At 46.5% G+C, this 25,613-nt stretch overlaps 1 protein-coding gene across 2 annotated transcripts in view; it reads left to right on the top strand.

Moving 5' to 3' along the window:
• Positions 1–25,613, top strand: part of UEVLD (UEV and lactate/malate dehyrogenase domains) — a 573,150-nt gene that overhangs the window by 163,614 nt on the left and 383,923 nt on the right. For both annotated transcript variants that reach the window (XM_069623794.1, XM_069623795.1), the window contains exon 4: positions 8,759–8,922. In XM_069623794.1, coding sequence (XP_069479895.1) covers positions 8,759–8,922 — 164 coding nt within the window. The remainder of the gene's footprint in view (positions 1–8,758; positions 8,923–25,613) is intronic.

Consider the following 25,613-nt stretch of genomic DNA (forward strand, 5'->3'; position numbering starts at 1 on the left):
CAAAAGAGGGGTTGTAGGGTCACTACCTCTGTGCAGAGAGGCAGTGCGGCTCTGATACTGGCCAATTCAAGAAGGAATCTCCTTATCGGCAGTTCACCTCGCCGGGGAGAAAAACACGACGGCGGACGCTCTGAGCAGGCAGGGCTCAGTCTCCCACTCGTGGGAGCTGGCTCAGGAAGTCCTTCAAGAGATCTTTGCCCTTTGGGGAACCCCTCAAGTAGACCTGTTTGCGAACGGAGTCAACCGGAAGTGCGAAACGTATTGCTCAAGGGAATTTCCTCAGAGGAGCTCTAGGAGACGCGTTCATGGTGGACTGTGATTTACCACTACTTTACACGTTTCTGACGATCCCTTTCTTTCCTCGAGTAATCAGGAGGCTGAGACGGTTCGGAAGCCACATGATCCTAATTGCCCCGAATTGTGCCAGGAGAACGTGGTACCCGGATCTTCTAGACATGTCCATATGTCCTCTAATTAGTCTTCCTCAGAGAGAGAATCTTCTCTCACAAAGGGAGGGTCAAGTTCTCCATCCATAGATGCAACCTTCATGCTTGGTATCTGAAAGGCTGAGATACAGGGATTGGGACCTCCCGGATGACGTCATGGAGGTGTTGCTTTCAGCAAGAAGGCCAGCAACAAAGTCTCTGTACCGTTGCAGTTGGAAGAAGTTTTGCAACTGGTGAGGCGTTCTATTTCTTCTTATCACTGGCACATAAGGGTCTCAATGTTGGGACCATTAAAAGTTATTTGGCAGGGCTTTCCATTTTTAAGCGCTCTTCGAAAAAGTGTTTCTATTTTAAAATTCCTTTGGTAATTCAATTCCTAAAAGGGCTCACAAATGTGTTTCCACCTTCTTTCCAAGTCCCAGTTTGGGACCTTAATCTAGTTCTAAAGTTTTTAATGTGTGCCCCATTTGAACCCTTGCACACATGCCCTTTCACCTTCAAGACCATTTTATTGGTTGCATTAACATCTGCACGAAGAGTGAGCGAGTTGTAGTAGTGGCAGGCACCATCTTCCAGTCCCCCCTATACTGTGTTCCACAAAGACCGGGTTGTTTTAAGGGTTAAACCCTCCTTTTTGCCTAAAGTTGTTTCGGATTTTCATCTGAATCCGAAAATCATTCTACTGGCTTTCTATCCTCGCCCGCATCCCGGTAAGGAGGAGGAAAGACTCCACATGCTGGACCCTAGAAGGGTGTTAAGCTTTTATATTTCTAGGCTCTCCAAGCTCAGAGTTGATGATCAACTTTGTATTGGCTACACTGGAAGGAAATTGGGTCAAGTGGTGTCTAAACAGACCTTGTCTCGATGGATTGTACTTTGAATTACTGAATTCTACAGATTGGCTGGTAAGGACTCGCCGGAAGGCTTGAGGGCCCACTCAACTAGAGGCATAGCCTATTCGACAGTCCTTCAAAGGGGTGTCCCTGTTAAGTCGATTTGTGATGCAGTGACTTGGTCCTCAGTTCATACTTTCACAAAGTTTTACAGTTTAGATGCTTCCCACTCTCAGGAACTTGCCTTTGGTAAGGCAGTACTATATTCAGCACAGTAAAAAAAAAAAAGAAATTCTCCTCCCTCCTCCTCCAAATTCTTACACTGCTTTGGGAGTCTATCTAAGATGAGGAATACGTTGGCGGACACAATCCATTCGAAGAATAAGTTACTTACCAACTAGTAACATTCTTTCGACTGGATGTTCCCCCAATGTATTCCTCATTGCCCTCCCATCCTATCCCTCTGTAGAACTTCCAAGTTTTTCACTACTTTAACTCTTGCAAGGCCGAACTCTGTCGACCTACACTGACTATCAACACGAGCAAGAGGCGAAAAACAGAACTGAGGCCAACAGGCGCTGCGCGTGCTACTTGTGTACCCTATGTTGTCACCCGCGACGGAGGCCTTTGGGGGACCGCGACTCAACGCCATCGACGCACAGCGCCCTCTGCCGAGAGAATTTTTCCGAAGCAGCTGAAGATGGACAGGAATCTCTACGATGAGGAATACGTTGAAGGAACATCCAGTCGAAAAGAACGTTACCAGTTGTTAAGTAACTTATTCTTCTTGGTTTCACTTAATCAGGGTGCTACTGGCTCTCCACTGGGTCCACCTCTTCCGGGCGCAGACCCCTCTCAATTTTTCAGCCACCCTCCACCGGGTTCACTATGGCTTTCCTCGGGTGATGGATTCACCCCCGAGAACTCCCCCCTCTTCCAGGCGCCAACCAATCTTTTACTTTCAGCCTCCCTCCGCCGTATTCACTGTGGCTCTTCTTTCACAAATGTGTGTCTTTTAAAATAGTTCCAGTGGACATCCCTCGGCCGGGTTCACTTTTGTAAACACACTGTTTCTTGGGACTTTAGACTTTGCCCCCTCTCTGTCAGCATCCCTCTTCAGGGTTCACTCTTGCCAACTTCATTCACTTTCAATATTTGTGGGATTCACTTTCCCTGCTTTCTCACAGTTCTTAGGTCAAAGGCTTTCAACTGTACATGGATTTTGCGTGACCTGCTGTATGACCACTTTGACCTATCTTGGCGGCCCCCCTATGGCCTTCTGGTATCTGTAGTTTTACTCAGATGAGGATCGACCAGAGTTTCTCGTAGCAGCACCCACGTGGTCCGGTCCCTTTCTGTAGCTGGTCTCCCCTTTACAATTTTACAGTTCTTTGAACTTCTCTCACTTTGCCACTTTGCCACTTTCATTCACCAAAGCCCAGTTCTTATTGGTTCTCCCTTCGACTCACCGGCTGTGATGAACTGCTTGGGTTTCCTTGTAGCTGGAGTCAAGGCTGGTACCATGGTAGCAGGAATCTCCCTTGCTGTGGCTTATCAGCGTCGATACGCTCTGTGTACCGTTGACAACTGCTGCAGCACTCTTGGGCTATTGTCCTCGGTCTTACGAGTCCCTCTGCTGAAGTTTCGCAGGTCTGCTCCGAAAAGGGAAAGTTCGTGTCTCTCCTTGTTAGCCTCTCGATATTCTCCGCCTTTCTCCTCCTCAACTGCTGCGTCTGGATAGCTGTCTCGTTGTGCGGTCGGCCTTGCTCGTACTGTGCTCTTACTCCACCTTTTATCCCTGTGGGGAAAAGGAAGGGCCTTCAGGTGTATGTGATTTAAGTCAATTGCCTGACTTTGCCCGACGCTTGTATTGGGACATGTCACGTGAATGGCTCTGGTGTTAGTCTGCCGTCTTCCATGGGGTGAGAAAGTGTTTGTGTCACAAAGAATGAGTTTGTCATGGGAACTTATATTCTTCGTCCTAGGGATCTTAGTTAAGTCAGAAGGGTGAGATTGATAGGGTTTTGGAAAGAGGTAGGAGGGTTTGTGGGGAAAACGGGAATAACCAAGATTGTGAAATGAACAAGGGGTATTGTGGAAACAGTAGTTTTCTGACATAATAAAAGGTGTTTGCAAAAGAATAACCAGAGGGGTTTGGAGCCGAAGGATGAGGAGTATTCGAAGGAAAACCGGTGAAACAAGGATTCTGGGAGTTATGGGTTTTGAGGGTAACAGGGTGGTAGGATGTTTTTAAGGGACTTCTTTGGATGGAAGGGATATAAATTTGGAATAACCAAGGAAGACCTCGGGGACTTCGTCCCCCTCACCCTCCTCCTCAGTATAACAATGCGTATTCCCCTGAGCATAACCCTGGGCTCCCCTATCCAGGTGATCCTCCATCGCTCGTCCACCCCCACGGTTGGCATCTGAGAGCGCCAGCCCCTCCCCATGCCACCTGAATAAGGGTCTCCCGAGGTCTACTTGGGAGAATACCCTCATGTTTCTCACAGTCCCCATGGAGTCACTCCATGGGAATGTGGACTCGGACGCACAGGCACCATTGCTAACGTTGCCAGTGCTTCCATGGTAACTCTGCCTACCGGGGCTGCTGCCCCTGACAGGGTCAGACCTGTCGAGTGCAGCGGCCCTGGCAGGCAGTGTCGTAGTGTTGCGGTCCGAAAACAAGGGTGCCGATAAGCTTACCGGCACCCTTGTTTCCAGACCACCACACTCGTAATGAGGCCCACTGTGAGGTGTCTTGCCATGTGGTTGGAAATGGGGCCTGCATGGTAGACGGGGCATGTGACTTGGTTTACACCGTTTTGACAAGGTGGAGAGGAGAGAGACTGCTACTGCTGGCACTAATTTGGGTGATGTGGGCTGTGCTATAGCCATTTTAGTGCAGTAGTGGTACGGAGGGGCGGAGCAGGGTGGGCACTTGTGTGGTTTATATTGGGGCTTTGTGTACTCACCGGCCTCCCGGCTCCGGGCCCCCACAGCGGCAACTCCTTTGATCCCCTCCATGTGTAGCACGCTGCTGCACTTCTCCTCCCAGGGCATGAGCCAGATTGGGGAGATGCCTCCCAGGGCATGAGCCTGATCGGGGAGATGGTCCACCAGCTGGGCCCATGAACTGCCTGCGGTGTGCGGCCAGGAGGTTTCTGACCCTCATGCGGAGGTCATCCCACAGCTTGTGGCAGTTCTTTACTGTGCGTGGGGTGTCGCCATTAATGACACCTTCCGGGCCACTTCCTCCTAGATCACCTTCCTCCTCTGCCTTGTTCGGCAGTGCTGGTCTGTTGAGAACAGCTCCCCAGCATGCTGGACTATAGTGTCTGCCACCATGTTTAGCTCTGCCTCTGAGAAGCGCGGCTTGTGCTGGCGGGTCTCAGGGATGCGATAAGTCATGTTGTGGGATGTGATTCAACAGTCGGGAGGAGCAGATGGCTACTGGAACCTGCAGATTGGAGTGGCTTATTTTAAAGATGGCTGCCGGCCAGTTTCCTGTTCCGGCACTAACTTTATTTCCGGTACCGATGCGTTCGGCATGCACATGTCGGAATCTGGGGCACCTGCTCCCTTGCTGGCGGTGTGGCCGGATTGTGGCCTTTTCTTCGGTGTATCCGTGAAGTGGGTCCAACCGTTTCCGCCATTCCAGAATGCACGCAGTCGACAAGGTGTAATACGCCCTTGATTCCGGCGCTAGGCATTGCCGGAAACGGTGGGACCGCCATCACAGAAACAGTTTTTTTTTTTTTTTTACTGCCGACCGCGTAATGAGGCCCATTGTTTTCAGTAATCTCTACTGCTGGTATGTCAATTTCTTGATCCACGTCTTTCCCTCTTCTCACCCTTTCCCCTCTTTCTTCCCCTCTTTGATCCTCCTTCTCCTTACTCTCTCTTTCCCTCTCTCTTTCCCTCTTCCCCTTGCTCTGGTCTAACCTCTCCCTCTGTCCACCTCTCTCAGCACCTCCAAAACTCATTTAACTCCCATACATCCCAACACTCTCTGTGAATTCTCCTTTCATACTCTTGGCATGTGTGCAAGTTTGCTTGCAACCAGGAAAGCTAGGAGAGCTGGGCAATCAGAACGTACAGAGGACATGGTATCAGGTTTTAGCTACCCTTGGTCTCCGGCCCTTTGGTGTATATTGGCAAAATCTAAAAATGTCTGGTGGAAAGTGGTGGGAGCGAAACATTGGTAGAACTTTCTTCCTCCTTCACACTGTTCGCTCCCCTCTAGAACAACCCCTTTCCTTCTATAAAGTGGGAGCCTTTGCTTGTCTGGCCCTTTTTTAGTGAGATCACCTGCTTGAAGACATTCTGTTGTGAAGTCATTACGCTGATGTGCAACGAACTCTGCTGGATCGAAAGAACTGTATCTTGAGTGGGTCTTTGTGAAGGAGGGGTCTTGGAGCATTGGTGGAGCCACAACTTTTTGCTCCCCTCTGAGACTAAGTTAATACCTTCAACTCCGGGATAGAATTTACCTTGCAGTTATGTTGTGCTCTGGACTCTCTGGTGGCCAAGAAAGGAATGTGATTAGTTGTTGACAAGGAGTACTTTCACTGTACGCACCACTTCAATGCAATGAGTAACCCCGACTTGGAGGATATTCTCACATTAGTTCCCCCAGGGAGCTAGCTATTCAGATTAGTGGAAATGAGAGCCCTGTCTCCGATAGGAATGATCGGGCCAACCTCGCTACAACAATCAATTCTGGTTGCCTCTGGTGTGTCTCTGAATGGCCTTGCCCGATACGTTAACCACCTTCAGGATAGGAGATAGTGGGCATGTTGGGACCCTCGGATCTAGTCCTGTTGATCTCATTTTTGACACCATGTGTGACGACTGGAGGATGAACAGATGACTTGAAACCAATTAAAGGTTCACAGTTTAATTTTTTGTGTCTGAGAAAGGGATTTGTTCTGACAGTACACAAAGTGATGATGTTAGTGAAGCTACAACATGTGCCCTGGTATGGTTTGTACATGTGTGCCAGGTTCTTTGCTTCCTTATGACCATGGTCTTCCATCCTGGCTTCTCTCACTTATTCCTGGACGGATCCTCTGGGTGGGCCAGTCATTCACAGCATCCGAGCCACTGCTTTCATTGCACAGTGACATACCTGGCCACTACAATGATCATCTGGCTCACGTTGGCCCGCTTCAACTTTACCAGGTACCACCACCCGATACCCTACATCTTCTGATGGGGATCTGATGATGGACAATGTACAACTAGTTGGGCCCCAGGGTTCTTCTGGCTTTCTCCTCCTGTTTGGCTTCAGCAGCATCTGATCTGTGGCTCTTATTTGGGCCCATCGTTCACTCTTTGCGAGCACCTTCTTACGCAGGTTTTAAAGGCTACTACTGCCTTTCTTCGCCTCCCAGCATGGGCTCCTTTTCAGCCCCCCCACCCCTTCATCTTCATTATACCCCACTTCGGTGTGAGAACATTAGAGGGATGGAGCAGGAACTGAGGAGAGAAGGTGGGTGGAGTAGGAGGCGATACGATAGAACGATAGAGAGACATAGAAAAAGAAACATCATGGCATGGAAGGAAGAAGAGAGAGTGGGACTTAAGCATCCGTAAGGCACAATCCATTTAGAACGAACTACATTATCAATGTAGGGTCAGCCCAGGAAGTCGGACAGATAAGGTGTTGGACGTTAGGACCTCACTTGGGGAGTAGGAACGCCTTGGTTAGGGAGTGCATTTTAGACGAGAGTGAGAGGGGCCGCCATTAGCAAACCCCAACACCCCATTTTCCAACCCAGCGTGTTACATTTAACAATCTGCACATTCTCACCATAGACTGTCTTTTCGAAAATCAAAAATGAAAAACCGAAACCTTTGAATTTTGTGGGAGTGTTTGGGATTTATTAAATCTATCTGGGACTCCTCCTTCTCTTTCTTTCTCTTTCCCTGACTCCGATCCAACCTCTTGCTTTCCTCTCCCCGTTCACCTCTTTCCGTGCTCTCCAAACATCTTAATTTCACTCACTCTCGCTGAGCCCTCCTTTTTAGTTTCCTCTATTAGGTGGCTCTTGCGCCACCTAAAAGCCAAACCTATTATATTACAGTATAAATAGGGAGACATGGCCTATGAGGAGGGACACCCTGCTTGTAGGTGTTGTTTGGCATGTGTCCACCCACTAACTGGCAATGCTAATCCCCATGGTTGTTCCCATCGAGTTCCTCTCCCTCCCTGCCCTAACCACCTCCTCATGGGAACTTTTTGAGCTCCCTTTACTCGAGACTTACCATCAAACTTTGCCCTCAAAGTGCCTTCAGTGTTTTTTAAAAGCAGAGAGTTTATAACTTACTGACTGTATGAGCTGTAAGCCTGCTACTGGTGTAATACAAATGTATTAACCAGTTCTGCCTTCAGTCACATGATTTATAAGCACTATGCTTGCTCTTAACTGAAGTCCTGTTAAAAAGGAGCATTGGCAAAGCCAACTGTTTTGGCTTGTGTACAAGTATTAGGCATTTGCCAGGCACTACCATTAGATGTTTTGGTTCTTGCACCATTTTACACCTGCCATCATCAATGGCCAGTTAATACCATTACGGGAGTGCCTGGCAAGTACCTTTCCCATGCCTACACAAAAGCCCAAACTGCTAGCATTGCCAATACTTGTTTACTCTAGTTGTGTGGGTTTGTAAAGGGCCTTATGAGCTTAAGAGCCGCGATACTTGTGCAATAATTGGACTTGGGCTTTTGGATTGGCTGACACTGCAGCATCCTATACTTTTTGTAGTTCATTCTACTTGTGGATCGCTTTTCAGCAGGTTGCACTGAGGTCATCTACCATCCTGGAGTCATGTAGTGACCTCCCCTATGGCTGCCCGATTCCTAGAGGGCCCGGCACTAGTACGATGACACTCAACTCTTTACTTGGTCTGTTGTATTAAGTTTTCGAAATGCCTGTAAGCTCCACACTCTCCAAGATGGGATGCCTTTGAGAGCCCCCCATGTGCAAGGCTCAAAGTCTTGACCTGCCCTTCTCCCTAACTTCCATAAATACTGACAGCTTGTAGGCCCTGCAGGGCTCCCCACGTTCCAATGGTTCTCCTTTCCCGACGCATGCCTCATGCCTTCTGGGCCATGGTAAGTATTGTAGGGTCTCTGAAGGCAATAATACATGAGGCTGGGTATTGCGTGGAGTGGAGTCCCTGTGAGATCCCCTATAGACCTCGGGGGCCAGCATCACAGAGGCATGCAGTCCCTGGCCCCCAGGTGCCATCAAACTCCATCCTCCTGCGCTTCATCTCATCACAGTTTTTAATGAAATAAATGTTAAAAGGGAAGATCTGCTCTGGGTAATGTTCTAGATTTGACAACATGTTAGTGTCTGCTGTTAATAGATTTGCTTTTTGTGTTCATGTTGCCTTAGACTCCTATTTTGTACTTATTAGTTGATTGATTAGTTAAAAATGTATTTAGTAAACCTTTCTTTTTTTCCCCAATAGGTAATTCATATAACATACCCATTTGTCTCTGGATTTTGGACTCTCATCCATTTGCACCTCCTCTTTGTTTCCTCATGCCAACTCAGAATATGGGAATCCGTGTTGGCAAACATATTGACAACGAAGGCCGGATTTATTTGCCCTACTTGCAGAATTGGAGCCATGTAAGGATTTTTTAAGCACAGCACAAATAGTATTTCACCAATTTTCCACACACTGCTATTTACTGTTTTCTTCATCAAATAATCTTCCGTATTCAACTCTTTCGAGTAATCCTTTTTAGAATAAAATACCCAACATAATAATGAACTAATCTGAAAATGGCGACCATTCCACCTACATTTATTCATGAAATATCCACAAAACAAACATCAAATATCATTAGAAAATGCTTTGTTTCCCCGACACAATCCTCCTTAATTGTACCCAAACTCTCTATTGCCCTGTCTCTTTAGAGTTGTCTAGGTCTATCAGTCATTCTCCCCAATTTCTCTCACCCTTGCTTATCTCTTTATCTCAGTCTCCCAAATATCATTCAAATGTCCAAGTTTCTTTATCCCCCATTCTTTCTCTGCCCCGTCTGTCCTGACCTGCAACATTCAATTAGCCTCTTATTTCCACTCCTTTGCAGAACATGCCATCCTGAGTGTTTTTTGTGGTCTACCTAAGTCTTGTACTCACCTCTGCCTATTTTTTTGCTTTAAGTTTGTGTATCCCCATGCTCACAAACATTTAAATCCAAACATTTAAATCCAATTACATATGTTTAGGCATTCCACTCTGGAGAAATAATTCTCTCCCAAAGACATCAATTTTGGACGTACTCCATTTGTTATCTGGAATACATCAGTCCTTTTGCAGATAGCCCACATCAAATGTGAGATAAAATCAACTGTTAATTTGGCATTGCTGGACCTATGTGTAGAGTAACAGGATATATAAAGTGTCATTTCTCATTTTGGAATGCAAATGTGGGAGATCATGTAGCCACAAAACCAGGAAGAAGAGTCTGCCTGTTGCATTGTTATTGCAAATGCAAGATAAACTGGGACCAATAAAGTTCTTTCGATTACTGACACTAGTTTAAAGTTCCATTTTTTTTTTTGCTTGTAGATAAGGGTGGAAACAATCAAGATGCATTCATTGATTAAAAGCAACAATGTTTCACTTGTTTCTGTTTCTGGTATATTTCTAGGAAACCAATTATTCCAAAGCACGTCCGCCAAATAGCCACTATTTTAGCATTTCACGCTACACAAAATGTTTGGGAAGTGTATGCTAAACTTAAGTTTCAGAATTGGAAACAATGCTATTCAGATTTAAGGGAATTAACAAGGTTAGTGTAAACCATTTGATGAATACATAAAAAAATAACTTTACATAGCACATACCGTTAAGATGGATTTCCAAACTCAACCATAGGGTGGATTTTGGAAGGCCTCGCTATTCTGGTGATGTGATGCTGGAAATGCATTGGAGGGACAGGGCCTCCCAGTCCTTATCCTGTAGTCCTTTTTCATTGTGTTCTGTATTGTTTTCTGCCCAGGAGTCCATGTGGGACTCCTGGCAGTGCAGCTCTTCCTGTTTTTGGTTTGGTGTACAGACATATGGGATACCCTTATGGCACCCATGAGTGGGAGTACAACTGTGTGCCCCTAGTGTATGTTTTTGGGCACCTGTGGGTGGCCCACAGAGTAGGGTATGGGCTGGTGGCAGCTCCATGCTGAATTGACAGGTGCTCCGAGTGTCCCCCATTTTGGGATACCCAGGCCCTGCCATTGGAATCAGTTCATTCCTGATATGAAACAAGATGGCCCCTGTGGCCTCTTGCTTTCTATTGCCTGTTACCTTGTTTTCCCAAAGTCCTGGGAAGCCCTGACTCTGTCCCTTCCCCCTGACTGGCTGTTGGGTGGAAGTTCCATATATAATGTTGTTGTGAAGTCCAGTCCAGACTGGCCGGAGCCTTCCCAGTGACTATATGTTGTGGGTACACCCTGTGGGTGGGACCTGGGTGAATGGAGTGTGTGACCAATATGCACTTCTTGTTGTGGCTGTCTGGTTTCTGGTATGAGAGACAAAGACTAAGACAGCCCTGCCCGAAACTGGCCTGAATGCAGTGTGTAGTGTTGAATGGCTGGGTACTTGTCCCAATCCACATTCCTTGTTGTGAGTGTCTGAGAGGGAGGAGGATGGCCTGAATGCACTGTATGCCTGATTGGCTGATTGACTGCATGAATGCCCTTCTGTATGATTGGCTGCTGAGTGACCCAGCAGTGCACACCACTGGAAATTGTTCAGAAGCTGTGTCTACACTTGAAGAGTAACTGGAACTGCTGATCCTCGACGCCCAGCTGGAAGAAGAAGACTTGCTGTTGCATTTGCTTCGACTTGATCTGAAAGCTGCCGAATTCGTTGAACACTGATCCGAGAGAGGACCTGTTAAGGCGCCCTCTTCCCGTGCTCCGAGGGACCATCGAGCACCCCTGACCTTCGCCGAAGCTCCCTGGAAGTCAGACCCTCGAAAGGCTGCCGACCGGAGACTGGGACCGCTGAGGAGATCAAAATGAAGCACCCGGACTTCGCTGCCGTCGAAATTCATTGCCGCCGACCAGGGTTCGCAGGTTTCTGTAACCGCTGGAGGCCTGTCGAAGTTGTGTTGCCCCAGAAGAGGGGACGGCTTGACGCCGTGCCGCCGATGACCGGAGCCCCCCGCTCCTTTGCCTAAGAACAGTTGAATCGAAGGACTCCCTTGTCTGCACTGACGACCGCTTTATCCTGCCAGAGAGAGTCAAGGCCGCCGACGCGCCGAGGGGAATCCGCTGGTGGGTTTCCCGCCACCTGAAGGCCACAAAGACTTCAACGACTCGACGCCCTTGCTGGGCCACAGTTCTTCTGAAACTCTTTGCGGTCCAGAACTATCAAACAACGAGGTGCTCCGCACACCTCAGCCTCGCAAGATGTCGCCAACGAGCACCACCTGGATCGACGCTGTGGTCTCGGCACCCTCAAACTTCTCATCGACGCCAAGTTCACTTTCTTCTACGCCTCTCGACGATCCGTGACTCCTGCTTGAAAGGGGGTCACTCAAGAAGGATCCATCGACGCTTCTTCGAAGAACTCTGCTCCACCAGGTACATTGGGGGGGGAAAAAACATTATAGGAGGAAATAAGACTATTGAGCAATATATGGACTGGGCTTGTGCTATATTCTTATTTTACAGGTTGCCCAGGTGGGGGGATCTCCACACACAACTGTGTTTTTAGGTAACTGACTCAGTATTCTGCCTATTGTTTCAACCATCTTGCTTTACCTCCTCCCTCTATTGCTGGTTTCCTTTTCATTGATCTGTGTGCCATTTTAACAGTATAGTTGATGCACTTTAAAGAGGTCTGATAATATCGGTGGTACCACTTTAGAATTGTATATATTTGCCATTGACTTCTGAGTACAAAGTGAGTTATTGTGATAGTGTGCATACCTTTGAATATTAATTATATAAAGACTGTGTTTTCAGTAATAGTGTGTGGACATTCCTTTGTGGGGTTTTGGGGACTACACTGTACTTAAGAACCAGCCTGCATCACCTCCTGAGAAGCTAGGCCTTGATTGCTTGAGCATAGCTACCGCATAGAGAATCTTGGCTGGGGTCCTCTGTGCCTCTCCTCTACCATATAGAGAGCAGAAGTACAGACACCCCCCTCCAGTCTTTACAGGTGACCAGGGAGACTCTGAGATTCTAGCCAAATCCAATCAAGATAATGTAGCAGAACAGCAAGGCTTAGTCTCAGGAGGGCTATGTTAGTGGTCCAGGGCTACGAGGCCCCACAGAACATGACCAATAATTCAAGTTAGACAGGTAAGTACAAACGAATACAGTTATTTATTAGGCCTTTCGATTGCTAAGCAAGTAAAATGTCTAGTCAAATATTGTCACACACCTATTACAAAATGGATAACACTTTCACCCTTAGGATCAGAAAGAAAGCATATACTTCAGTAACAAATGAAACACGGGTAAGTACTTATATGAATGAAATTCAGTAAATACACTTACAATAACCACAGAATAGTTCCCCCTAACACTAAATATTGAGTACTACCTAAAAAGGTTCTGGGCCTTGTGCCCTACAGTCACCAGTTCCAAAGTTATACTTCGCAAGTAGGTTTATTACGAGACTTGGTAGATGCCAGTGGTTATGACCCAAAAGTAATAAAGGCGAGTAAACTAACTCAATGTCAGTCACTATGATAGGTCTAGGAAGGGATCCTTGCCCATGCCTTGACTGATCAAAGTCAGGAAAGAGTAGTTTATGGAGAGGACTTCACTCCCATGTAGCCCTATGGAGACCACTGCTGAGGTTCCAGATTCCGTTGGTGACATAAGAATCTATCAGGAGTCTGGCTGAATACTGCCGGGATACTGCCAGCACAAATTGCGTTACTGCAACTCGGTCCGGCAAAATAAGCCCTGGATCCCGAGTTGCGGGGATGGTGGTAAATCCCCATTCCCATTGGGTCCATTGGACCGAATGGGACATTCTGGACACTATTAGCGTGGTGCTAATAGCTCTGAAAATGGGCTGAAAGGTAAGAATTTTACCTCGAGCAAAAAGCTGGTAGTTAAACCTCCCACTATATAGAGGTAATGCAGCAGTGATGGCGTTACTGATGCATTTTTACCACTCCGCCCAACTCCTGATGACCCCCACAGTCATCAGTGATTTGTCCCATCGAGGGAGGCCCAGGGGTCACAGGTGCAGAGGTCACTTTTGGATGCAGGATTTAGGTTTGGTCGGTTGCGGTGCTAGGGAATAGGTTCCAGACACCATCCAGCAGAACCCACAAACCAAGAAAAGATTAAGACTTCTGCAGAACAGACCCCCTCAGGACACCTCCAAGGAAGAATAGTTGCAGCGGGAGACACCACGATCAGGCAGCGACAGGCGAGTTTCCAGGGTGGAAAAAAGCAGGTTCTGCACGGTTTCCACTGATACAAGAAGGCTGAAAATGCAGGAGCAGGCGCCCTTAAAGTTCCAAGGATGCAGTTGGAACGGCAATGGCTGCAGCGCGGGAGCCCAGACGAGAGCTGGACAGTGCACTGGTTGGTCCAGGGACACTTCTGAATGATTAGAAGGCACAGATCCTCGAGCAGGTGTCGAGACTGGTTGTTACCAACGGTCCAGGGGTCTAAGCATCGAGAGTCGTCTTGAGATCAGGCAGAGTGGGGCTTCTCCAGGACTTCACTGGAGTTTGTGCTGGTCAGGTGCAGGGGCCGCCAACTGGCTGCTCTTCTTTGTAGAGGATATTGCTCCAAGGACGATCTCTCGGATGGCTGCAGAAGACCCCCAAGATGTGGGCTGGAAGCTTTCCTAAACCCACCAATGGTAAGGATCTGCACCATTCAAACTGGCAGTGGCAATCCAATCCTGGATTGCCACTGGCCACATCATCTTCCCATCAACAGACCTTGTCGCCAGGATGTTTACTGGGCCCAGACGGTGCCAGCCCCCACATCCGGGCTCCCACACAAATCACCCCTTTGCTCCCAAAAGCAGCAGCCTTCCTTGGGAAAGTGCATTCCATATACAGCATTTCCTGACCTGAGAAGGTAGGAAGGCGGCCAATGAACATATGGCCAAGGGACAAGCAACAACATTGTGACACAGCAATCTTAGGCTGCTAGCCACCTTTAGTAGCCCCTTGCAGTAAATGCAAAAGTGCACGAGTAAAATTACATAAACTGGGTAGAAAAATATCTGCTGCCACCAGCTGAACCTAGGCACATTGTAGAAGTAACCAAAAGGCCATTATAGAAAAAGTTATGAGGATACAAAGTATCCTAACCACACTTCACTTTTGGTTGGTGTGTGAAATTGTAACAATTCAGGAAATCCACAAAGAGAGGCACGGTCTCTCAGTACTGATAGTCGAACTAATCAGTTTCCCCATAAAAATGAGCAAAATGGCACGTGAAGTAAAGCAGAAGGCTTTACGTACCTCCAAAACGTCAGGACAGGAGTGTGAACAAAACAGAAAGAAAGTGCGTCCCATAGAAGTTTATGCCAGAAAAGCAGCAAAATGAAATTCTTCCGTAGACAACACTATACATATTTTTCATTTGCCTTTTGTCAAGTATGTTATATAATTACCCAATTTAAATGGTTCACATATTTGAATCTTGGAGTTGGACCTGCAGAGCACAGTGAGGTCTTTCCAGCAGGCATACTAACCCATTGAGTCCCTTGACAAAAAATGGAAGAGGAAGGTGGTGCTGACGGCCACTCAGAGACAGATTGAAAATGGTGACTTAGTCTGGTGTTCAAACAAGTGAATACACCTTTTGGTTTCACAAACAGAGCAGAAACGTACAATAAATGAACACACATGTTTGTATTGAGTGTCCCTCTAACCAGGATCTCGTGCAGCTAAACGCACAATGATCTACACATATGTGTACACAATAGATAGCCTGAAAGGGGGAACCACACAACAATTTGACAATTATACCTAGTTCCTGCTTTGCATTGGTTCCTATAACACAACTGCTTTAAGAAAAGTGTAGGAAAGAAAAACGGTTCAGCAAATAAAAACATGCCTTAAAAAGGATATGGCTTTTACTTAAAAAAATAAAAAAAATAAAATCTTTAGTAGTCCTTCCCAGCAGTCCTTCCCTAGGTATGCAAATGAAGTCAAAGTTTTCTAAATTATTGGTTCATAGATATGCACCTGTAACATGGAAAGGGGTGTAGGAAATCAAAAGGTTCCCTTGCAACAAGACCAAAAACAATAAGTACTATTTTTTTTTTATTTAAGATACTCTCTTAGGTGAAAATTAGTTTCCTAAAAGGAAGGGTGTAACTACCAATTCCAGCTCACTGAGGGGTCCTCAGGAAGAAATTCCTGACCAGACGTCTGCCTCCCATGTTCAGGAGAGGGTTGTTACTAGGGGTTGGACTAAACTCCTTTTGAATTAATATGTGGCAGGGGCCACCAAAAGTTGTAAGTACATTCGGCCTACAAACTCGGTCACAACATATCAACCACCAGATTAGTGGGTGCAGGTGGTCAGTGGTTGCAGCTACAGATGTAGATGTTGGGTTTGGGGTCTGGGTAGCTGTGGTTTCACTCTCATGTTGCAGGCACGGTACCACGGCTCCACCAGCTGGACTATACAGACATGAGAGAGGACAACTGTGACTCTTGCTGGTGGTGAAACCAAGGTTCTAGGCAGCCCCTCTTCACAGTAGAGAGCAGCTACTGCAGGTGACCAGGTTCCTGGGCCACAAGTTGAGTAGCTGTTAAGTTTCAGGCTTCTTGCTGAGGCAATGTCCAGTGCAGTGATGATGCTCCTTAATTCGATTGTCAACCCCCCACCATGCTCCCAAGCTCATCACTGCAGGACACAAGAGTAGTTGGGCCCGCCAGTCTTAGGCAGAGAAACCCTGACCATGTTCCCTGCTTGTTGAAGGTCAACAAGTTCCCTGGTGTCTGGCTTGGTGATACTGGTTTCCTCAGCAGCAATCCTTTGGCTCTTCTCTGTGATATCTTCTTTCTTCAGAATCTTGTTTCCAGTGGGCCACATCCAAAATGGCTCCACGCATTCTCTTCAAGCGGCAGACATGAATGTGGCCCTCGTTGAACCTATCCCACCCTCATTTAGTCGAGACAGAAATAAAAGGTGTACATTGTTCCTGCACCCCATCCTTCCCATCGATGAACGTACCGGAGATATGAGAAACGCTATTCACTCAGACAGCCATTTAGACCCTATCCTGATGACGTCACTGAAGAGATATATTTCTAGTCAATGGAGCAGGTAGACTGACTGTGACCATGCACATGCTGCTAACATCACGACTGAGACTATGACATAGATGCGTTAGACACGAAGCACATATGCAGTCCTGCATGAAGCTACAAAGATGCTTACATTACATTGCTTGCAGACACGAAGAACGTGCTTATGACCCACTTAGGTAGAGGACGGACACACTCTTGCTATGCAGTAACCGCAAGTTGCACAAGAATACATATAAACTGCTTGCTGACGCTGAACACAACTAACTTGAGCATCCATGTAAATCAAGATGGAAGCCATAGCCACATTGAAATGAATGGGAGGCACTGAAAGGTCTCCAGAATACAGCGAGAGACCTGACATGCTGATTTCGCAGAGACGCACAGACCAGGCTGTCAATGCAACCAGTGTGCATATTCTTGCCAAGGACACTGAGGGAGATAATGTTTCATATTCGCAGACGAGATAAGACAGTGTGCAAAAGCGGCAAATCCTCATAAATGCAGGCAGGAAAATCAAGTTTGTGGTCCCTGCACACGTGATCTGAACCTGGAAGACAAAGCCTATTTCGAGCCAGATGGAGACCCTTGTTACCATTCAATTGAAGGCAAGATCATACAAAAGTAATACCCAGTTCAAAGCCTAATGTTCTGTCTCAAGGCCTAGCGGATCAGAGATGGTAACTTGTTGGATACATGCAGCACCTTTGGGGCCACCTTGAATAGTTCCACATGGGCTGGTAACTTTCCAAAGGGCCAAGGTTGAGAAGACCCTCTCTGACCAATCCCCTCTCACCTTTTCACGCTTGCTCACACTTTGTTGCATGGCCAATGACAGCTCACTAACTTGACATATTTGTAGTTGCAACATTTACGAGGTGGTCACAGGAGGAGCCACGAGATTTGGTTTAACCAAAAAGGGTACTAACCCCATATGTGTTCCATATGTAGCCTACCTCAGTAATCAATCCTATTCCACCTTAGGTTTCTGCAATGTATCATTATTTTGTGGATCATCCTGGAGCAAAAACTCCTGGACAAGCCTGTAACTGACGAGAAAGTATTGGAGAATGCTGTGTTGCCCATAACTTGATCCCGGTTATGAAAGCTTTCAATAAACAGTAACATTTGTCACATTATTGGACTCTTCCTTTTTTGAGTGCAGAGGAGTTCCTCTTGCTTGTCATTATGGAGGTTGCCAATCCCTCGCCTTACAACACTCTTATTCAATACCCTGGCTAGGGGCTGCTCGACCCCACCGATAGGAAGGCCCTACATCAGTTAAATAGGTAGTGGCTGTTCAAACATCGACTGTCAGCTGCCTCACATCTCCCCATCAAAACACATCTTCTGACTGAAATTGTATTTTTATTGTTCATTTATAACACGCTTATTACCAGTAAGTGGTTTCTTAGTGCGGGATCGGGATTCGAATCTGTGTTGTGCTACATTGGCTTGCTTCCAAGACAAACGCGTTGCCCCTGAGCTATCCTTCCTGATTGGGACCAGACAGTCTCTCTCTCTCTCTCCCCCCCCCCCTTTTAAAACCGTTCCAGGCACACAAACCAATGACCATGATGTGAAGACTGGATCACATGGAAGTGCATTACCTTATTTGAGTTTCCGGCCTCAAAGGGCAGGAAGACCGCCAAAAAGCAAGATGGCGCAAAAGACAGGAAAAGCCATTTTAAGAATATGGTACCCAAAGAGGCTTTTTCAAAATGAAATAAAAATGTTGCTCTGTAGTGAACCAGAACAACAAGTTAAAACGAGGTCTACTGCCACCAAAGACCTCACTCCAGTAGAAGCCAGGATGCCTAGTCAATGTGTTGGGGGTGGGGTAGTGTTCGGGGGATGGGGGTGGGGTGGCTCATTGAAATACGCAGAGGGAAAGTTGCAAAAAGGAAACCTTTCTGAACCGGCTGTAAAAGATGTTCAGTTCTCCATCTCCAGAACGCTCTGACACAAACTAAGACCTGCCTCCTCCTCTGTACTTTACACATTCACTGTCTTGGCCCAGGAAGCAGTGCCTTCCTTCAACTATGCCACTGCCTCCCCCTTTTCTAGCCTCACTGAGCGTTTTCCAACATGGACTTCCATTTCAGGATTACTGCCTGTGTGCCAGTAAAGTTGGGAACCTGGGTCCAATTGGTCACACACTTCCAATTCTGTGCCACCTTTTACAGGCTGGCCCCCAGAGACCAGTTGTCTCACTTATGACGGGCTAGATGCACTGCCGATGCTTGAACATTTAGTTCATAAGGTCTATAATGTGGTGAGTCAGTAGAAGAAATATATAATTGTGTGAAAAACCGGACTTGCCTGCCACTTCGGTTGGAATTAGGTGCTATACAGGGGGGTCTGCTTCAGAGTTCAAATAACTCTTAAGGAGTACCGCTCTATGGACTTTGATGCAAATAAATACTTTTAATTTCGTAGCTCCTTTGCAGATTAAGACCCCCCCTCCCCCAGCCCACCGTATTGCTTGGGGATTTAAGCAAACCCTTGTTTGGCCTCCTCTGTTTCCCCTAAACCTCTTTACTTCCTTAGGGGTGGCTATGGATCTACAGTTTGAAAGGTAGTTAAAGTTTGTCAAAGGCCTGCCCAATTTGTTTTTGGATCCAGAGCTTTGCCCAGATACTCTGTTGTGGGATGCATTCTCTGAATTTAGCCCTGCAACCTTATTAAGGTATGTGTATCTGGGCTGGGTTTCACGACCATTGTTCCCCTGGATGGTTTGAAGGAAGTTACTTTTCCCATCTCTGATTGCAAATCAGGACACTACTCTGTATAGAAATTATTTTCAGGATGTTTAGAATAACAAACCCATGCCCAGGAATAATGGTAAAGCAGGTGTAGACTTTTTCTTCGGAGGGCTTTGCATGGTTTGGCTTTGGTGACTTTCCCACATTGGCAATACCAGGATTTCTTCTGTCAGATACCACATTCTGCACTTTTTGTTCCCATTTGATGGCAAGTCCCTTTTTCAGACTGCACAGTCACTTGTGGTGAGCCTGCTCATCCCTATTTGTTCGTAAGCGGCCTGTGGTCCAAAGATCCAGTGCCTCCTGGTTCAGAACTATTTTGGTTTGGCTCAAGGCAAGAACATTTTCTTTGAATGGATTGTGTCCTCCCACGTATTCCTCATTTTATGATATCTTCGTTTCCAGCTTTAGCTGCTTCGTAAAAAAAGATTTTTGGGAGAGGCCGCTGTGCGTCGAGATGGTCGACTCAATGTCCCTCGAGGGCTTCCATCTCGGCTGAAGTCATCGTTGAGTACATGTACCACGTGCAGCGCCCGTTGGCTTCAGATCAATTTTTCCGCAAATGCATTCGCTTTGAGAATTACGGCGTGCTTCATTTTTCTTAAAAAACATATTGAAAAGGGCCTCGTCTTCAGCTCTGAATACCGAAGACACGCTTCAAAAACATATGTATCTGGTGCCCGGGCATCAAGCATGTAACCGACAACTGTCGATCGTGTCAGTCAATGACAGGTAAAGCTTTGAATGAGCGCAAAGCTAAACTGTCGGTGGGCAGGATTGTCCCAAAATCCCCATCTACTCCATCTAAATTTGGGTCATCCCACGAGTCAAGAGACTCCTCTCCTCACAAAAATGATTTTTAAAAAACAGTCCCACTCGAGGAGCAGACACTCCTTGTCGAATAAATCAAAGAGAAGGCATAGATCACCACCTTCTTCCTCATCTTCTTCCTCATAAAGGAGTGTAGTCTGCCCTACTAAATCCTCTTCCAAAGAGGAGTGGGGACTCTTTAGGAAGAAAATGTGCAAAATCTTCGAGGATCAGGCCCGTCCGTCCTCCTCGAAGCATAAGGAGTGGCCATGCTATGGTCGATGACGAGCATGAGGCCAAGGCAAAATCCTGCGCGCCCTTGAGCCCGGGTCATAAGCCTAAGACTACTCTAGAATCTTCGAGCACTCAACGAGACGAGAAATTGTCGAAGAAACTGTTGAGTCGAGGGCCAAGTCCCTCGAAGCACAAGACCAAAATCAAGCCATCGACACCATTGATGCAGATACAAAAAACATAGACGCCGACTATTCATTCTTTGACGCCTTTACCACAGAAAAGCTAGGAAAAGGTTTTAAAACTTTTACCTAAAACTGATTTCTTTAGATCCTTTACATCTATATATGCGGGATATGAAACCTCAGATGATACCCCTCCATGTTGTCTCCAATTGGATACTCCAAGTATTCAAAAGAATACTAACATACCTGAATGTTTTATTTCTAAAGAGACCAGGGTTAGGGAACTGTATGACATCTTACAGACAGCTAGTGGGGTAGACACACCTCCCCAGAACTAGATTTTGGGAAACCGGACTCGGCTGATCATGCAGGTGCATCATACAGAAGCCTAATGTCCAGAGTGGTGGAATTCCTGGGATGGAGTAGACCAGCTCCTGCATTTGAACAGGACGACCTGACTGACATATTGGACAAAGGTCCTCAACATTATCCTATTTTACCATTGCATGTGGCACTGCAAAAAACAGTTGCAGCAAACTGGTAGGCTCCAGAGTCCAGCCCTGCATCAAACAAAAATCTGATAATAAAATACAGACCATCCAGTAGCGATCCTGGCTACCTGTCAAATCAACCACACTCCGCAAAGCCTAGTAGTACAAGCAGCTACATCTGCCTCCAAACCAGCTACGTACCATACCCCATGATAGGGATGACAAACGCATTGACTCTTGGGCAAAGAAAGTCTTTTTTGCTAGCAGCATGGCTTTAAAGTCTGCTTCCACATGTGCCCTTGCAAAGTTTAAATTCACACTATGGGACTTGTGAGGAACCTATGGTGACAAGTAAGACAGACACAAGTGATCACAGTTCAGGGGTGTTTATTGAACAATGAATTCTTGTTCAGGTTGGAAAAAAGCCTAATCTTAACCTAAAACTAAGATGGGAGCAAGCATCGACCATCAAATGAAAAGTAAGGCAGTCCTAGTCGTGTTGTGTCAAAATAAAGGGGACTATACTAATAAACCTATTGCCAAACCTCAAAACTAATATAAAACAAGGGTGTGGGATAGTTTTCAAGAAAAGAAAGAAGTGTTCTCAAATAATATGTCAGGATGCGGTAGTCTGGTTTTCCCTTCCCCACATTTTGGACACTGGGTAAGATGGGAGCTTGGAGCACAGTACAGTCTCGGGCATCTCCAGCACAAGACGACAGTTCCGATGGCAGGTCTCAGGACCATCAACGGCCAAGTCTCGTTTCTCCTTCGAAAGTCTTTTGCCTTCGGGGCCTGACATGTTCAAATAACCAAAAACAAAGTTCCTTTAACCAATTGAAAGTTCATTCCCAATGTTCGCTGGGTGATGGGTTCATGCCTGGGTCCCCCTCTTCTGGGTGTTGACCCGTCTCAATTGTTTATCACAGTTTCACGTAGGGTAATGGTTTCACCCCTGGCTCCCCATTTTCTGGGCGCTGACCCCTCTTGAGTTTAGCAGGATTCAATTTCCTTAGTTTCTCAATGTTTACACTCACTGTGGGATTCACTTCCCTTTCTCTCACACTGCTGGTAGATCAAAGGCTTTCGATTGTACAGTGATTTTGCTTGACCCTCCGTATGACCACTTTGATCTATTTCGCCGGCCCTCCTACAGCCTTCTGGTAGCTGTAGTTTCTCTCATATGGGGCTCGAACAGAGTCTAATGAGTTAGCATCCACGTGGTGCCAGTTTCCCTCTGTAGCTGGTCTCCCCTTCACACTTTTACAGTTCATTCAAAGTTAATCAGCTTTGGTTCAAAACTTGCTACTTTGCGGTTTCACTCAACACAGTCCTGTTCTTAACGGTTCTCCCATCGACTCACTGGCTGTGATGGATGTTGCTTTGTCTGGCGTCAAGGCCGGTACCACAGGTGCATGAGCTTCCCTCACTCCCGATTATCGGCATAGGCTGACCCCGTGTACCGTTGACATCTGCTGCAGGAAACTTGTGCTATTGTTCGCAGTCTTAGGCTCTCTTCCACGTAGATTCTGCTGGCTTGGGACGAAAAGGGCAAGGTCACTTCTCTCCTCGTCACGCTCTCGATTCCTGCCGCCTTTCTCCTTCTCTTGAACAGCAGCGTGGTATCTATCTCGTCGTGCTGTTTGCTGTACTCGCCTTGCTCGTACTGTGCTCTCTAGCTCACCTTTTATCCGTGTGGGGAAGGGAAAGGGCCGTCAGGTGTGTGTGTGATCAATTGCCTGACTTTGCCTGACCCTTGTATTGGAACATGTCAGGTAAACGGCTCTGGTGTTAGTCCGTTGTCCTTTGTGTTCTGCGAGTGTTAGAGTTAGAAAGGGGGGCAGTGGTTTGGAATGTCCTGCGTGAGAGGATGGGGGAAAAGGTGTAAAAGGAAGGAGATTACCACGTCTTACCTGTCGGTGTCCCACTCCTACTCCCCCATCCAGGTGATCCTCCCTCACTGGTGCACCCCCAGGAACTGGATCCAGTAGCGATGGCCGTGTCCTGGCCACCTGGATGACAGATCCCCAGGGACTAGCTAGGGGGACACCTTCAGGTTTCTCACATACCCTTCCTCCATGCGATGTAGCCACATTTGTTTCACAGGGGAGCCGGGAAAGAAAATCCATGTTTCCCTGGTCTTTTCCTTTCCAGTGCTCCACCGTGAAACAATGGGGTTGTAGGTCTAAAAACCATTGCGTGACATTAGGGTTGGACTCTTTGCGTTGGCTAATTCATAGTTAAGGGTGAGTGGTCGGTAACCAGTGTGAACTTTCTTCCTAATAGATGGTACCCGAGATGGATAATGGCCCACTTGATGGCTAGGGCCTCTAGTTCCACCACAGAGTAGTTTTTGTAACGTGGGAATAACTTGCGACTGGTGTATAGTATTGGTTGTTGTAGTCCGTCACACATTTGGAATGGGACAGCTCCTAAACCCTGTACGGGCAGCGTCCATCTGTAAAACAAACTCCTTTTGAGAAGTCAACTACCTAATGGATTGTGTTTTGGCATAGTGTGTGCTTTAAAATGTTATAGCATACCTAGTCGTCCTCGCTCCACTATAGTTGCTGGGGTCCAGCATTTGTCAAACGTGCTGTTTTTATCAGAATAGTTGGGGATACATCTACTGTAAAAACCTATTAACCCAAGGAAAGCTCTAGGTCTCTTTTGGTCTTGGGAGTTGGAGTATCCAAGACAGCTTTGACGTTTTCATGTTGGGGCTGTACAGTTCCGTTTCCTACGAAGAAGCCAAGATATTTCTCGATGGATTGGGCTAATCTGCATGTAGCTGGATTCGCAGTTAGACCAGCATTCCTAAGGACTTTCATGATGATATAAAGATTAAAGAGATGGTCTTCCCAAGCCTAAATTAAACTTGTGGGAGATTATCCATAAGACTTTAGAACGTAGCTGGTGCTGGTAGGCTGAAAAGGAGGACTTTGAACTGGAATAACCCTAGGGGTGTTGAAAATGTAGTTTGTTCCTTATTTGGCCTATATACTGGGACTTACCAGTACCCCTTGGTTAAATCTAGGATAGATAGGTGGCTATTCCTACTTTATCAATTAGGTCATCGATGCTTGGCATGGGATATGCATCAAAGTCCGATATGGCATTGACTTAATGGAAGTCGATGCAGAGTCTCCAGGACCGGTCGGGTTTAGTGACCAACACAATAGGAGAGGACCATGGACTTGAGAAAGGCTCGATGATATTGGCCTTGACCATTTTGTTGACTTCCTCAATCACTACCTGTTTACGAGTCTCTGGCAGACTATAAGGTTTTAGGTGAACTACTTTGCCTTTAGGTGTTCGAATGTAATGATATGTACCTTTTTACTCTTCCCGGTTTCTCTGAGAATATATCAGGGAATGAGACTATTACATCCTTTAGATCTTCTTGTTGTTGGCTAGATATCTCGGGTGGAATTAAGTCAAAGTTATCTATGTCTTCGGGAACCAGGCAGGCTAGCATTTTGGCATGGGTGGCTGATTGGTATTCCATCCACTCTTTTAATATGGTATAAGCAGACTTTGTTTTCGGTCTAGTTGGGCTATTTTATATGTGCACGTTCCTGTTTTCTCTATTATTTCGTACGGTCCGTGCCATTTGGTGACATGTTTGTTTTCTGGGGTGGGTAAGAGGACTAGTACTTTCTGTCCAAACAGAAAAAGATCGTAAATGGACTTTCTTGTCGTAACTGGCCTTTTACTGTTTTTGGGCTTTTCCCATGTGTGTACAAACTAAGTGCCGGACTAATTTCTTGTGTTATCGCATTCTAGTGGCGGTTTGGGATATTGGAATGGGGGCCTCCTCATGTTCTTCCCAGGTTTCCCGGAACATGTCCAGAACATCCCTCCGTTCTCTTCCATAGAGTAGCTCAAAGGGAGAGAACCCTGTGGAAGCTTGGGGAAATGGGGCAGTTTCCTTTCTCCAAATATTGTCCATGGGATCATTCGGTCCATGTCCTTCCCGTCTTTGTTTGTTTGTTTGTTCATTCATTTGTAATGCGCACCAGATCCGGAGGTATTGGGGTGAAGAAAAATGGGAAGATACAAGAATACTTTCAACTTAGTGTTACATGGGTTATAGGCATAGATGTACAATGGTTCTCCGGTGATATGCCTCTAGGGTTCTGGGAACGAATATATACAAGCAATAGATCAAGACAGTCTATGAATACACAATTTATAGTATGAATATACAACGTATTCCAACGTTCACTTTATACAGTTAGAGCTAATAGATTATATACAAAGAATAGATCAAGACGGTCTAAGTATACAAAATTTAAAGTATTAATATAGAACATATTCAGGCGTTGGCAGAAGCAGTGAGAACTAATGGGTAAAGTTATAATGCATGCTGGATAGGCAATCTGAGTAATAGGTTTGTGGTCATTTTGTCTGAGCCATTTAATGGTGGTAAATCTGAAGTTGAGAAAGGTTTGATCTGCCCTCAGGGAGGGGGGGGGAGAGAGTTCATAACTGCGCTGCTTTGACTGGGAAGCTGACTCCCCCACCCCCAGCTTCAGTCAGTTTAAACCTAGGCACTACTAAACAATCTGA

Source organism: Ambystoma mexicanum, chromosome 11, assembly GCF_040938575.1.
Source record: "Ambystoma mexicanum isolate Mex_15411 chromosome 11, UKY_AmexF1_1, whole genome shotgun sequence".
Taxonomy (NCBI): Eukaryota; Metazoa; Chordata; class Amphibia; order Caudata; family Ambystomatidae; genus Ambystoma; species Ambystoma mexicanum.